The following is a 16,903-nucleotide window of genomic DNA, read 5'->3' as shown; positions in this document are numbered from 1 at the left end:
ATCAACAAGCACCACATCTCCTGGCTCAAGCAGCACCTCGTTGCGGCGCCACTTGATGGACCTCAACAGCTCGGGCATGAGCTGCTCCTTGTATACCTGATGGAACTGCCTGGTCAACTCCTCCAAGTTCTCCAACCTCTTGGTAATCCTCTCCTTGCAACCGGTTTCAAACGTGCAGATTGCATCATTTGTCCTGCCTCCAAGCAAATCAGCAGGTGAAATAATTCTCCAGGTGTTGACATCTTCGCCAGCAGTGGCATAAGTCAACGGTTTAGAATTCAGCACTCTAGCTGTCTCAGCACACAACAACAGTAAATCATTGAAGGTTACGGTAGCTCCGGCCAACTTTTTGTTCAATACTCGCTTGACCCACCCAACCTGTCTCTCCACAGTGCCAACAAATGAATGTGCAGCTGTGGGCACAAGATGCCACTCAAAATGCATTCTTTTATCCTTCAAAAGTTCATCCAGAATGCGTTTGGTACCTGCAAAATTGCAGCCACGATCAGTTGTAACTCTTCTTGGCATATTGTAAAACGCCTGAAGTTTTCTCAAGCCAACCAGCACGGCTTCAGTTGAATAATCTGTCAAAACATCAATAAACACAGCCTGTGTAAATCTACAAGCTACTATCAACAACCAGACTTTGTACTTTGTCTTGGTTTTCCTGGTGCCAACGCCAGGTTTCACAACTTCTATGGGTCCAGCAAGGTCCATATGGACGTGTTGAAAAGGCACCGACGGTTCCACACGATCGGGCAGGATCTCAGCCATTGCGGGACTCGAACGCTTGGCATACTCAATGGAACATGCAGCACAATTCTTGACCACTTTCATAGCCTCCATGCGGCCATGTGTGATCCAAGCATACCTTCGGCTTTGGGCCAAAGTCTTCCTGTGGCCTCCATGGCCCAGCTCATCATGAGACTGTTGGAGTATCAGCTTGGCCAGCCTGTTGTGGCGGCTAAGCAAGACAACACCTGGGCTGTCCTTCATAACTTTTCTTGGGCCTCCAGCTGCGGCCTCAAGAGCTTCGTCACCTCTGGTGGCCATTTTAAGTATTGTAAATGTCCGAAGAGGAAAACATCCATCGCGACCCACTATGGGCCAACAAACCTGGACTTTATGATGATACGGCTGAAGAGAATCGAACTTCCCCTCGGCGTCCATGGTCATTTCCTTCTCTTGGTTGAAGGATGTCAAAAACAGGTCACAAACAGAATCCAAGTAAGTGTTTGTGAAAGTATAGTTCTCATAATACCTAGAACTATCATTGTTGCTACCACCATCCTCATTTGTTGCAACACCACGTTTCTTGACAAGTAACAATTTGAAAAGGTTAGCAGCCTTAAGAACTGCAGCTACAGTCCTTCTTGCCTGCTTGTAGGTCCTCCTTGCCAGCGACCTCCAGAAATCATTGTCCACCATTTGTGTGAACATGCACTTGAGCTTCGCCATCTTTGGATTAAGCTCACTCTCAGGAATAGATGCGTTAACCTCACCCGCCGTTTTAACGGGCCACTGGTCCTGTTCCAGGCGCAACCAGCTTGGACCTTCCTGGTAAGTAGATCCAGGTTGTACATCCTCAATTGTACACAAACCTCGCGTAGCTAAATCCGCAATGTTGTGTTGGGTAGGTACCCATCTCCAATCTTCAGGGCTCGTCAACTGTTGTATTTCAGAAACACGATGACTGTTGAAGACATTTAGCATAACACTGTCACTAGATAATTGTGCTAGGGCGCAGCTGCTATCACTAAAAAATACTTTGCCAGAGATGTCAAATGGTAGGGCTCTGACAACTGTATCCACAAGCCTTGCCAAGATTAGACACGATAACATTTCTAACCTCGGTATAGACTCCATCTTAACTGGTGCGACACGTGACTTGGCGCAACACAAAACTACATCAAATCCTCCAGCAATTGGCCACCTCAGGTAGATAATGGCTGCATAGGCTGAGCTTGATGCATCACAAAAACCAATTACCATTGGAAGCCCCAATGGCTTATCAGGAACCATCGAACGTCTGAACGACACATTTCCAAGTGCCGCCCTGTCCTGGAGGCTGCTCACAAACTCAGACCTCAACTCTCCAGGTATGGAATCATCCCAGTCACATCCATGTATGCAAACTGAGCGTAGACATAGCTTGGATTTAAGCAACAATGGTGAAGCTAAACCCAACGGGTCGTACAATTGTTGTACGATTCTCCAAACCTCTCGTTTAGTTATCGTTTCAGGTAGACTTCTCCAGAGATCCTCCAAGTCCAGGTCCTCCAGCAACTTTCTACCTTTAATCTTCGCGCCGTGGTTGGCTCTAACAGGCAAAAACAATACATCCTGTTTTGGGTCCCAAACAATGCCCAAAACTTTTGCTCTGTCAACATCATCTCCAGAATAAATAACAGATTTAAATCTGAAATTTCCAGGTTCAATCATCTGCTCCAGCTCTCGGACCAGCTGGACAGCTTCAGGTTTACTGTTATGACCGCTTAAGTGGTCATCTACGTAGGTACAAGTCTCCAATTTTACAGAAGGAGGATCTTGATACAACACAAATTCAGATCTGAGCGGCTGCTGAACATCTCTCCACACATCTTGATTGGCTATAACATCAGAACCTTTAATCTTCTCAGATCCATAAACATCATGAACATCCTGCTGGGATCTTCCACCAAAAATACGACCAGTGAGTCTGAGGGCGGTCACGGCCATATCGCCTGCGAGGGCCTCACCAAAATTAACAGTTTTGGTGAGGTAAACCTCCGGCTCTCCATCAACTGTATCAGCAAAAAATACGCGTTTCAGCTGAGAATCTTCATAGGTAGCTAACAAACTGTTATAAAACTTCTGGATATCAGCCACAAGCGCACACTTGTAGCTTCTGAACCGAATAAGATTATGCATCAGGGAATATAATGGAACTGGCCCATCCATCATAATACTGTTGAGACTCATCCCCTTGCAACAGAGGCTGCTGTTGGCGCATATCCTCAACGGCGTGGAAATACTTTCTTTATATGCACACACCAGGCTCGAATAATAAACAGGCCCAGTATAAGACAGATCTTCTGGCGACGCTTTAACATACACGCCACGAGAAACAGCTTCATTAAACACTTGGCAGAAAGTATCATATTCGCCTTTTTTGACCATTCTTTGCCGGTCACGCAGGCAAATCTTGTACGCCTGCTCTGAATTATCAAACAACACACTTGGCGGCGTCTTATAAGGATATGAAGCCGTCCAGATACGGCTCTCAAGATCCAGCGTCAAACCTTCTTCAATCAGCTGCCGCTTGCGCACGTCCAAGGCGGACTGCCCGGCGGCAATGGCAGCGCAATGGCGGCAGTTCCTACAGCCGCTGCACATTGGTGGCGGCTGTATTCCCAGACTCTCCGTGGAAAGGAACTCCATCTTGCTGACCTCTAGCTTAGTAGCTTTACAAGCGACAGGATTAGCAACAGTCCTGCCGTCCGCAGACACAACTAGATAACCTGTACCAAATAAGCTTCTGTACAGTCTAGAATCACCAACCATTTTATCTGCGCACGGGAACATAGCTGGTGTCAGGTGCCCAATAAGAACATCTATCTTACCATCAACCATAGAGAAATTATCAGGCTTCATATCGAAAATCTCAGCGGCGGCTGTAAGATCAATAGAACGTAACCCTTCGTCAGTACCAATGCTGGGCACTACCGCCGCCTCCAGAATATGGCAATTCCGGTTGCGGTCAACCAAGCAGAATTTAACCGTAGGACATGCTTGGCTCTTTCCATCCGCCAAAGAAATAGTAGCTGTGCGACCAGTTGATGGCAACTCTAACTTCTTGGCGATACTTCTAGAAATTAGTGTGAGATTTGCTCCACTATCCCACATCGCGTTGACGGTGACTTGGCGTTTGTCAGCCGCCACGGCTGGGAGCTGCTGCAACATCAGTATATAATTGTTCTTGCTGAACAACTGTGATTCATAAACTGCCGCAACTTGTCCACCAGCAACAGATTCATGTAATAATGAATTATGAGGCTGGTTGCAGCTGTCTATGGTACAGCTGCCAAGTCTATCGGCCTTAGGACAATCAGCAACCCTGTGTCCCCTTTGAAGGCAAAGTAAACAGGCGCCGATCTTCTTGATAAAGTTTTTACGTTCAGGAACAGACAGATCCCTAAACTTGGAACACTTAAACAACAAGTGTTCAGAACTGCAACCTTCCGATGGGCAAGGCTGTTTCTTCTTGGTCTTTGCTGGAGACCCAGGTTTACCTACGGCTGTAGCCGCTGCCGCAGGATTACCCTTCTTCTTAGAGGGGGTGTCCATATCAGTCGAGCACCGCATTAAAATAGCGCCCCTCTGTTCTTCGATAATCTGCATCAACTTTGGCACATTTGGGATGTCCATTGAGCCCAATGCCAAATTAAGCTTGTCTTGAAAGTCTCGAGGAAGTTTCTTGGATAACATCTCCAGGAGGATCACGGTCAACCACTGGCTGGTGGTAACCTCATCATCTTCATCATCTTTAGTCAGCTGCTCCAGCTGGCTAACTGCACCACCGAACTCTGCTAACACAGTCACAATCTGGTTGGAGTCCGACGGCTTAGACTTTTTCTCCCATTGGTTGAAAAGGCAGAGCATTTGACGTGTCTTAGACTTGAAACGCGAGTCAAGGTAAGCCCACTGAGATTCATGTGATTGAATCTGAGTTAATTGGAGTCTCAGCTCTTTATTTTTACAGACCTTCTCACTGCTCAACAATAACTGCAAATACGACGGGTCCTGTCCTACAGTAAGCTTTTTAAAATTGTCCTTAAAACTTACGTAAGATGCTTCCTGGCCGTCGAATGAGGGGAGAAGCCGCTCGTCAACACGATTCATATATCCTGGCGTGAACATAGAACCGGTGGCGAACTGTGGTGTGCCAAACGGTGACACAAATGGCGATGCTGCTGGGGCACCCGCCGTCGTCGTGGGTGGCTTCACAGGTTCAAGCTTAACCTCAGCCAATTGTTTCATCAATGCAGACAAAGTGTTTATAATTGGATCGGGCAAGGGAAAATATGACCCTTTAATAACTTCCACGATCTTCAAGCATCGATCATATAGTTCAGCCTGATGGTTAGGCAAATTATCACCAACTAAATCAACAACACTTTGAATGTCACTAAGCTCTTCTATAGCATCAAGAGCATCTTTCAAGGCACTATAGTCTTTTTGCACAGTAACTATATCAGAATAAATGTCATTAAACTCATCAAGCTCTTGGATTCTCAAACCAAGCTTGCTAAAACCGTCCATGATGCTGTCGAACGTTTCGAACTTGTCGTGGACAAGGATTGACTCCTTAGTGAGATGTCTAACATCAAGTTCTGAAGTATCACTGACCAACTTCATCACTCTACTTAGCTCACTGGTTAGGGCATCAACGGCTGGGCGCAGCCGCTTTCTCAATTGATCACCTTTATTCTTTTTAGGACCCATGATTGTCACTAAAGTTAACTGTACTGATTATGACTATAATAATGTGTGGTAAGGTATCACAACCAACACATTCACAAAACTTCACAGATTCTTCTTAGCTGCATCTGTTCTGTCTTGTTTTCATTGTTTCGGAACGCAATGCCTAGCCGTTCTCGAAATCTTATCTCGAAGCCTCCCGAATGACCAACATAGTGAAGTTTACGAATGTGTATTTATTACCATGAAAACAGTAAGTCTAAAACAAAAATATAAGAATTAATTACATAAAATTAATTGTTATTATTTTTTAGCATCAAGGTTGCGTGATTTTAATTTAATAAAAAATATGAATTTTCTAAAAAACTTAAAATTGGCACGAATCATATTAAATCGCATCAGAAATTGATAATTTTAGAATAAAATAATCAACATTATAAAAGTAAATATTCGTATATCAAAACTTAGCAGTTAAATGGTCTATTTGTTGAAAAATTAATGATTTAAATTTCTTCATAAAATTGTACCATTCTATGCTTATTTTCAAGAATTAAAAGATAAATTCTTACCACATATGATGTCAAACTAAGCAGGAAGGCTTATTTGAGATCTTCCACATATCAGAGCGCATGTATATTCAAGCAATACATTATTTTCATTCACATAGCTCCTCACATGGGAAATATCAAAGGAAAAGTGCGCGTCTCTTTTGTTTGTTTACAAGCCACGCGCGGAGATAGTTAGGAATGCCATGTAACACACTCATTCTCTGGGGAATTCTGGTGTAAGGAAAAAGGGATTAATGGGTTCGAACTTGCCGGGGAATACAAGAAATACATACCGACACATCACCAAAAGTCATATATGATATTTAGTGACATAAAGTCAGAGTTGAGAAAATTACCTAATATGACACAACATCACCAAAAGTCATATATGATATTTAGTGCCATAGAGTCAGAGTTGAGAAAATTACCTAATCTGACACAATATCATCAAAAGTCATATATGACATTTAGTGACATAGAGTCAGAGTTGAGAAAATTACCTATGTTGACACAATATCACCAAAAGTCATATATGATATTTAGTGACATAGAGTCAAAGTTGGGGAAATTACATAATCTGACATAATATCACCAAAAGTCATATATGATATTTAGTGACATAGAGTCAGAGTTGGGAAAATTACCTAATCTGACATAATATCACCAAAAGTCATATATGACATTTAGTGACATTAAGTCAGAGTTGAGGAAATTACCCAATCTGACACATTGTTACCAAAAGTCATATATGACATTTAGTGAAATAGAGTCAGAGTTGGGAAAATTACCTAATCTGACATAATATCACCAAAAGTCATATATGACATTTAGTGACATTGAGTCAGAGTTGAGGAAATTACCCAATCTGACACATTGTTATCAGAATTCATATATGACATTTAGTGACATAGAGTCAGAGTTGCGAAAATAACTTAATATGACACAACACTACCAAAAGTCATATATGATATTTAGTGACATAGAGTCAGAGTTGGGGAAATTACCTAATCTGACACAATATCACCAAAAGTCATATATGAAATTTAGTGACATAGAGTCAGAGTTGCAAAAATAACTTAATATGACACAACACTACCAAAAGTCATATATGACATTTAGTGAAATAGAGTCAGAGTTGAGGAAATTGACTAATCTGACACATTTTTACCAGAATTCATATATGACATTTAGTGACATTGAGTCTGAGTTGTGGGAAATTACCTAATTTGACACAATATCACCAAAAGTCATATATGATATTTAGTAACATAGAGTCAGAGTTGAGTAAATTATATAATCTGACACATTGTTACCAAATGTAATATATGACTTTTAGTGACATAGAGTCAGAGTTGGTGCAATTACCATATCTTACTATTCACAGAATTTTATTATTACTCAAGAATTTACCACAAAAATTTTTTGATCTCTAGCTGTAATAGAAGCCATGATATTCATGATATATGTCTATAGTAAAAGCTGGACAAAATACCGGTCCTAAAAAACAGTCATGGAGCGGTCAAACAGTCATAACACCATTTTTCTCAGAGATGTTCATTGATATCTAAGTGTTTGCAAAAAAAAAATTAGTTGACTACCTTACACACCAATTTTTTCAGATATCTAAGTGATATCTAAGTGTTTGCCAAAAAAAAAAAATTAGGTGACTACCCTATACACAAAAGACATATTGTATAAATTAAGATTTATTTACAATTTGATCTAATTTTGAAGCCACATAATCGACTTTGATCAGACACCATGACCAACACAGACCAGATATCTTCATAAAAATGTATAATTACTAAACTTAAAAAGTTATGAAGTCACAGCTCTCTATCTTTCGTACAAAAAATGACATTGAAAAAACTAGAGAGTGGAGGCTGATTTAGCCATCCCCCCCCCTAGATATACCACACTTTTCTGGGATCTTGCTGCGTCAAGTATCAACTGTTGGTAATATCAAAGGATGACTCCATGCAACATTTGAGCCGGATCCGGCCAAAACCGGCCGTGAATTTTATAAAAAACCGGTTTTTTCCGGTTTTTAGGGGGTATCTGTAAATCGATTCAGCTGGAGCAAAACCGGTTGGAGGTACAAAAAATTTTACTTCACATGAAATTTAGCCAATGCAATTGCCTACAAAAATGTACTTCATCATCAACTTGATTGGACAACTCTTTCCCCTCCTAAATGTCCATTAAAACCTCGGAAACGGCAAAAATCGCCAAAAATCACGCCTTTGGCGGCAAATAACGGCTAAACGGTCAGTCGGAGGCGAATAAAACATAAATAAAAAAATGTCCGCCTCAAAAAGTTGTTCAATATCAAAGAGATGCTTGAAGTCTCTAAAACGACTCCTTCCCCTCCTTTAAGGGGAAAAACTGAAAAAACGTCATTTTCAAAAGTATGCCCACTTCGTGGGTGTGGGGGGCACTGAACCCGTCACCCCTGGGTCACCAAATATAAAGGCTAGGCGGCTCACATTGCTGAATTTTCACCAAGTGAAAGTCTTGTGTCATTATCTCTTATGAGAAAAAAGTTATTAATGAATTAAAATTTCAAATTGTGATTTTTTGATGGATTTCTTTGATGAAATGACAGGCCGGTCAATTTTTAGGCCATTTTTTGCGGTTTTTGGGCTGTCACACCCAAACGGTTTGAGATAATCTCATGGGACCTTTTGCCCAACCTAAGACTGGTTATTTGTGAGGTCTAGGAAAAAAAATCAGACTTACGCAAAAGATTATAATTATAATCTTTACACAGAAAAATGGCACGAGGTGAGGGTTTGAGGGGGCAAAATGAGCCGACCAGCGATTTTTGACGGCGCGCAGCGACGTCGTGCTTCATCCAATCTGGGATTTTTTTTTCTTAGACCTCACAAATAACCAGACTTAGGTCGGGCAAAAGGTCCCGTGAGATTATCTCAAACCGTTTGGGCGTGACGGCCCAAAAACCGCAAAAAATGGCCTAAAAATTGACCGGCCTGTCATTTCATCAAAGAAATCCATCAAAAAATAACAATTTGAAATTTTAATTCATTAATAACTTTTTTCTCTTAAGAGATAATGACACAAGACTTTCACTTGGTGAAAATTCAGCAATGTGAGCCGCCTAGCCTTTATATTTGGTGACCCAGGGGTGACGGGTTCAGTGCCCCCCACACCCACGAAGTGGGCATACTTTTGAAAATGACGTTTTTTCAGTTTTTCCCCTTAAAGGAGGGGAAGGAGTCGTTTTAGAGACTTCAAGCATCTCTTTGATATTGAACAACTTTTTGAGGTGGACATTTTTTTATTTATGTTTCATTCGCCTCCGACTGACCGTTTAGCCGTTATTCGCCGCCGAAGGCGTGATTTTTGGCGATTTTTGCCGTTTCCGAGGTTTTAATGGACATTTAGGAGGGGAAAGAGTTGTCCAATCAAGTTGATGATGAAGTACATTTTTGTAGGCAAATGCATTGGCTAAATTTCATGTGAAGTAAAATTTTTTGTACCTCCAACCGGTTTTGCTCCAGCTGAATCGATTTACTGATACCCCCTAAAAACCGGAAAAAACCGGTTTTTTATAAAATTCACGGCCGGTTTTGGCCGGATCCGGCTCAAATTTTGCATGGAGTCATCCTTTGATATTCCCAACAGTTGATACTTGACGCAGCAAGATCCCAGAAAAGTGTGGTATATCTACCCCCCCCCCCCCTCCACTCTAAAAATCATCTGAGACATATTTTTTTTGCAATGCAATCAAATCTGACATAATATCACCAAAAGTCATATATGACATTTAGTAACATAGAGTCAGAGTTGAGAAAATATCTAATCTGACACATTGTTACAAAAAGACATATATGATATTTAGTGACATAGAGTCAGAGTTGAGGAAATTATCTAATCTGACACATTGTTACAAAAAGTCATCTATGACATTTAGTGACATAGAGTCAGATTTGGGGAAATTACCATATCTGACACACTGTTAACAAAAGTCATATATGACATTTAGTGACATAGAGTCAGAGTTGAGAAAATTACCAAATATGACAGATTATTACCAAAAATCATATATGACATTTAGTCACATAGAGTCAGAGTGGAGGAAATTACCTGACCTGACGAATTGTTACCAAAATTCATATATGACATTAAGTGACATAGAGTTAGATTTGATAAAATTACCTACTCTTACACATTGTTACCAGAAGTCATAATCGGTAAGACCAACAAAAAAGTATTATTTAGGGTGTATATTAGGGTGGGCCCATTTCCCCCTTTTTTTAGATTTTACTGTTATCATAAGTTGTGGAAGTCATATATATGTATGATAAGCCCCATTCAAGTTTCAAAAGTGACTTGGCTCTTATCGCTGCCGGCGCGCAAGGGGTTTAAAAAGTGCCCACCCCCTTATAAAACCAAAAATCTAAATTCCTTCAAACACAGGCATGTTGCATATCAAAATGACCGCATTGAAATGCTGACAACGGATCTGAAAACCGCTTTGAAAAATATTGCTCCTAGTTCGAATGAGATCTCACTAAGTACCTAAAAAACAGCTGATTTAGTCAAAATTGTTCATTTTGGAAGGTTATTTGAAAAATTTTTCAGACTGAATCAATATTTTTCAAAACGGTTTTCAGATCTGTGATCAGCATTTCACTGCGGTCATTTTGATATGCAACAAGCCTGTGTTTGAAGGAGTTTCAATTTTTGGTTTTATAAGGGGGCGGACACATTTTATACCCCCCGCGCGCCCGTTGTTTATGGATTAAAACACATCTTTCAAGTTTCACATGGTTTTATATTGGCCCAGTAACCCTTGCAGATGTCTACTAATGTGAAATTCCAAAATCGACCCACCCTAGTGTATATCATAAAAAGTTGAATATGTCCTTAAGTTTTGAAAAAAAATACTAAGGTGAAAAATGTTTTTTTTTGTTAACAGAAGAAACTTTATACAGCAGTGTAATAAAAAAATTAGGTTTAAAGTTCAAAATATCCTTATCTCTTATATTTTATGTAAATGTTATTATGAAAAACTTACTTTTAAAGAAAAATTATTTTAGATAAAACAACCAAATAAATAAGTAGGAATACAGAAGAATATTATTTTTGTTTTATAATTCTAGCTCTAAGAACAAAAAGGATATCATCAAAATAAAGAATCAAAATATTGATTTTTCTTTAATAAGTATAATGCTTATTAGAACTGAATCTCATCCATACAAAAAAATATGTCCAGCATTGTATATTTTATCAAGTTTTCTATTAATAATAAATGTACAATTGTCAGTTTGAAACCATTTTTTTAGTCTGTGTCTTCAGCATCTTGGAGCTAAAAAAATAGTTTTAATCTTATAATAGTACATTTTTTATCAACAGAAAGCTGTTTTAATAGGATGTTATGACATCTAAACATCCACTTTTTAAAATCAAAAAAATTTTAACCCCCTATTATCTCAGTTCCTATTAGAGCTAGAGGGCTAAAAATTGTTGTGCAAGTCCCCTGTTTGATAATGAATTTCAAAAAATTTCAAAGTCAATTTTTGCTTCCTTCGCCCTTTTATTTAACAACCTTTGTTTTTAAGACCTTTTTTACTTAAAAATTTCAAACGGCTGTAATTTTCTTATTTTTGAAGTGGCAGCAGGTGTACTTGGCAGCTGCCAGCCGCCGCCGTCTGCGGTTGGCAGTTAAACAGGGGCAGATCCTTAGGATGACCCTGCCAGGTTTGCTGGCATTCTGTGCCCGCCAGGATGGAGATATTCGAAAAATTTCAACTCTCAGTTAAGTGTCATACACATACTTAAAAAGTCACGTAGTTTGGGCTCTTTATCTTTAACACACAAAAATGAGATAGAAAAAACCGGAGGGGTGGGTGTTGAATGCTCCCCCCCCCCCCCCCAACCGTTTAGGGGTTAAAAATAAGTATTTTTTGACTTTTCAAGCATGAGTGACAGACAGACGAAAATAAAATGTATATGGATACAGATGGGCACAGGCCTTGGAATCTTCACTGAAAATTTTAGCTGTCTACCTTAAATAACAGCCAAGAAAATCACAGTGTTCCCATAGTGACTGTTACATAATGACTTAATGATGGACAGGACAACAGACAAATAAAGTGAATTATACAGTATCCTTGCTATTAAAAAGGGTATTTTGTCAGTTTGTTTGATCAAGATTTTTACCTATGTGTCTTTATTCTAGCTATTATTTCTCATTTATAGAAATGAAGCTACTCAGTAATTCATCTGTATGGAAGCTAATCTATTATTCACTTTTTATATCTGTACACCAGTTGAACAGTGAGGAAATGTGATTTTCTCGGCTGTTATTAAATGAAGACAGCTGAAATTTCAGTGATAATTCATTTGAAAATTTGTACATCTAAACACTGTTTATTCGTCTTTTCTGTCATTCATACTCTGCACCATAACAAAATTGTCTAAAATTCTTAAATAGACAATTGCTTGTCACTAAATACGATATGACATTCTCGATTTTTTTCATTAATAAGGAGGGAGTTAGATATGAATCTTGCCCCAAACCACACTGTCGTATTACACCTTTCAACAGATATAAACATTGAAAATTATAAGATTTAAACCAGTTTCCATCTGTCTGTGCGTCTGTCTGTCCATCTGTATGTTCTTCCGTATGTCTGTCCTTCTGTATGTCTGTCTGTTCGTCTGTCTGTCCATTTATCTGTCTGTTCATCTATCTGTCCATCCATCTGTCCGTACGTTTGTCTGTCTGTCCATCTGTCTGTCTGTCCATCTGTCTGTCCATCTGTCTGTCTGTCCGTCCATATGTTTGTAAATTTTAAGATTTAAACTAGTTTCTGTCTATTTCTTCGTCAGTCTCTCCATCTGTATGTTCGTCTATCTGTCCATATGTTTGTAAATTATAAGGTTTAAAACAGTTTCTATCTCTCTCTTCTTCTGTCTGTCCGTCTGTCTGTCCATCTGTTTGTCTGCCTGTCATTCTGTTTGTCTGTCTGTCAATCTGTCTGTCTTTCTGTTTGTCTGTCTGTCCATCTATTTTTCTGTCTGTTCATCTCTCTGTCTGTACGTCTCTCTGTCCATCTGTTTTCTGTCCGTCTGTCGGTCTGTCTATCCGTCTGTCATTCCATTTATCTGTCTGTCTGTCTGTCTATCTATCTGTATGTCTGTCTGTCTCTCCATCTGTATGTCCGTCTGTATGTCCGTCTGTCTGTCCGTCTGTCTGTCCATCTGTTCGTTTTTTGGAAGGACCGTGGACCTACGTGAAGCCATATTTTAAGTGGCCAGCTTGATTCTTTGGTACAAACAGAGAATCATCTTTTTACTTTTATGTAAGGATTAACTCAGGCCCAAACGCAAAAAAAGAACATGATACATCCACTTGTTGTTAGTGAGGAAATGGGTTTGATTTTCTCAATATTTAAAGAATGTACGATGTTTGTTTATTGTATTTATGTGCTTTGTCAACTATTGATGATGTCATTCTTATTTAATTTAAATCCAAGTATAATAATTCATAGAGGGAGTGTACATTGGGATGTTTATTACACTAGTCCCCAAAGTCATTAAAAATGTTTTCTTATTCGTTGGCTAAACAACCTTAGGGATTTTCATTAAATATTGATTGGTTGGTTCATTTAGTTGAGTGTCTAAAGGTTTCAAACACTAATTGTAATCTACAGAAAGGGTATTTTGTATATCTTCATTGGGGATGTACATCAATTTATCAGCCATTGTCTTGTCCCTGTTGATTATAAAACTTAGAGAAAAGTACCGAAAGCGAATAAGAAAAAATTGAATATACAGGGTGTGGCAAATAAAACCGGACATTTATCACACGGCCATAGCTCCTAAACTACTTGACCAGTCAGGACGTTTGACCCCACTTTAAAAAGCTTAGGTAATGACCTTTATGCCAATAAAAATTTTTGGACGATGTAGGACATGTACTCCGAGCTGGCCGCGCACATGTTTAACAAGGGGGATTATTGAACTGGGCTTTAGAGTCTGTATGTTCGTTCATACATTATTGTTAATTTAGGCATGTTATAATTGTCCTATAAATTTCAAAGGTTTCACGGTTTTTGTGCTCAATAAGGTATCCTGAGTGAAGCGCCACTTTTTACAATTTTTATTGGGAGAAAACTATGTTTAATTGATATATATTCCAAACGATACTAAAATTTATTTATTGCAGCGTATTATAGACATCATTCTGCGGAAAGTAAATTTGAAAATTATAGGATTAATTTCGGTTTTGTTAACCCTGAGGAGCCGAAGTCCTAGGCTAACAATTCTGAAATTGTTATTATAATTTTTTATTTTAATATTCATATGAAATTGTCTAATTCATAACAATATACATATTTTTCCAGTATGGCTTTGAACCGGTTTTATTCCAGCGGATATTAATTGGTTTCGAAGACATACTTAAAATAAACTTATCCCTGTTGTAGATTAAAATTATTGGTTGGGCCATAGGCGTCCAAGGGGGGGGGTAATGGGCCATTTGGCACCCCCAAACGATTTTGGGGGTGCCGTAGGCACCCCCAAAATTTTTTGAACAATACCCCCCCCAAAAAAAAATTACCCCTACCTTGGGGGTGCCGTAGGCACCCCCAACGATTTTGGGGGGGGTAATTACCCCCCCCAAAATAAATGTTCTTTAAAAAAAATTTTTTGGGGAGGTATTTACCCCCCCCAAATTGAATGTTCTTAAAAAAAAATTTTACTGAAAATTTTTTTTTTGGGGGGGAGGGAGTAATCCCCGCCCTGCATCAAAAAGTCATAGTGTGACTCGAGCCTTGAGGTGTAATATATTTTATGTTCCTCGTTTGGTCTCCTAATAGTTAATGAAAAGTATATCCTAATGTTTCAATTAAATCAGATCTTGAAGACGACATTTAAACCAGCTTCCAAAAAACAGGTTTCTTACGAATACGTTCATAGCAGACAGATTGTTATTGTTTACAAATTTCATCATACACGCTAAACGAGAATAAAAAAGTGAAGTTATATTTTAATTGAAAAAAAAGATTTAAAGTTATTTTGGTGAACTGTGTTACCAAAAATAAAATAAGTAGTACATTAGTTGTTGAAATATCAAGCTTTATATCATTGCAAACTGTCAGTCAGTCATAAAATCTTTAGGGTAGGGCAGGGCCAAGTCAGTTGCTAGGCGAAATCGTTATTATTTTGACATATCTTCATTAAATGACATTTATCTCCATGTTCTAATCGATTGACAGAAAATTACATGAAACATAAGTTGTTTGTTGTTAAATTGCCTACAAAAAAGTATAAAAGCAAATTTTTGTGAGATGATTTTTACGGGTACTTATTGGGTCTCAAAGTCGAACGAGAAAAAAAAACATTTTTTGATTATTTTTAAAGGTCAGAAAAAGATTGGGTTGTACAAAAACGGGTAAAAGTTAGGAGTCTAGACGTCTTCATGGGACAGAATAAGCATTCAATTCCATTGAAATCATAAAAAAAGCTTGTTTAGTTTTCTCAAAAATTGACATTTTCTGAGGTGGGATGAATCTGGATTTTGCTTTTTAGCAGCAATGCTACTCTATAATTCACTTTGTCTATCAGTCCGTCCGTCAGTTCGTCCATCTGTAATGCTATGGGGGAAATGTGATTTTCTTGGCTTACAAGATAGACAGCTGAAATTTTTAGTGAAGATTCCTATGGCATATGTTTCATTAATTTGTCTGTTAATTGAGGGGCTAGATAATCAAAAAATGTTACAATTCTTTTACTTCAACAGAAAAAAAACGTGTTCCTGTTTTGGTGAGTACTACTAGTAAAAAAGATAGAGATTCTAAATACAAATTTGAACATAATTGATGTACCCTAACTGAAACTCTTAAAATTTTTCTATTGGAATATATTTTTGTTTTGGTTAATTGTTGTTAAAATCCCAATTTTCTTTAGTTTCTCTCTCTTTTTATTGTCTTTTACATAATTTGCATCGTGGCAACGCCCCTTAAGGGGCAATTCGTCGTATTTTTAAAATGGCTTTTAATAGTTTATTTTAGGATAGGTTATATTGGTTTAGGTGATTGCCCCACATGGTTAAGCAATTGGCCCCCCGCAGGGGCTAGAAATAGGAGAGAAGCTTGTGTGAAAAAAACGAAGAAACACCCCTTAAAGAGCGTTGCCACAAAAGAGACTATACCCCAATATAGTCCAACCAGTTAAAACAGTTCTTAACCATGATAACAAAAAATTTAATAGTTTGATCATGTTTTATTTGCTTGGGCCTTTATAAGGGCTAAAACCATCCCGGGGATCTATGATGTAATTGTAAAGCACTGAAGATTCCATAAAATAGATACCTAACTAAATCAAATATTTCATTAAATAATGAAAAAGAATTTCTATAGGCGATTTCTTTTGGGAGGATGTCAGGGTGTCTCAAAACTAGTTATAAAACTTACCAGGACCTACAAGACGCTTCACTTTAAAGTATAATCATATTGGTTCATTGGTTAGTGAGTTAATTATTGTATTTTTATGTTCTAAAGAATGAGATACTACTATATATTTGAACTAGCGGCTACGCCCCTAGAGGCCTCTAGTGGCACTTTAAATGTTGTTGTTTGTTAAAGTTAATTTTTTATGTACGATACCACCTTATTTGACGTTGAAGTCTCCTCTAAATTTGAAATTTTTTTGATTTTTTTGTCATTTCTCTTGGGAGGGTGGTGGTACCCTCCCCCAAAATAGTTATAAACCTTCCCGGGACTTATGAGAAGCTACCCTGTTAAGGAGAACCCGATCGGTTCAGCGGTTAGCGAGATCCTTCGGTACAGACACAAAGACAGACACACAGACATCCTGTTACTTTAGTATAAGGATAGTAGTGGCGCCCTTAGCATCTAAGAACT

The 16,903-nt window shown here is 38.6% G+C and overlaps 1 protein-coding gene across 1 annotated transcript in view; it reads left to right on the top strand.

Annotated features, from left to right (window-relative positions):
- The first annotated feature begins 11,719 nt into the window (after positions 1–11,719).
- The window catches only part of LOC145330422 (uncharacterized), a 34,255-nt gene continuing 29,071 nt past the window's right edge, over positions 11,720–16,903 (top strand). The window contains exon 1 of the mRNA XM_080175057.1: positions 11,720–11,732. Coding sequence (XP_080031183.1) covers positions 11,720–11,732 — 13 coding nt within the window. The remainder of the gene's footprint in view (positions 11,733–16,903) is intronic.

This window comes from Acartia tonsa, chromosome 10 (genome assembly GCF_053477335.1).
Source record: "Acartia tonsa isolate MP-2025a chromosome 10, ASM5347733v1, whole genome shotgun sequence".
NCBI classification, from domain to species: Eukaryota; Metazoa; Arthropoda; class Copepoda; order Calanoida; family Acartiidae; genus Acartia; species Acartia tonsa.
The sequence above is the reverse complement of the archived record's forward strand: the minus strand, read 5'-3'. Positions and strand labels throughout refer to the sequence as shown.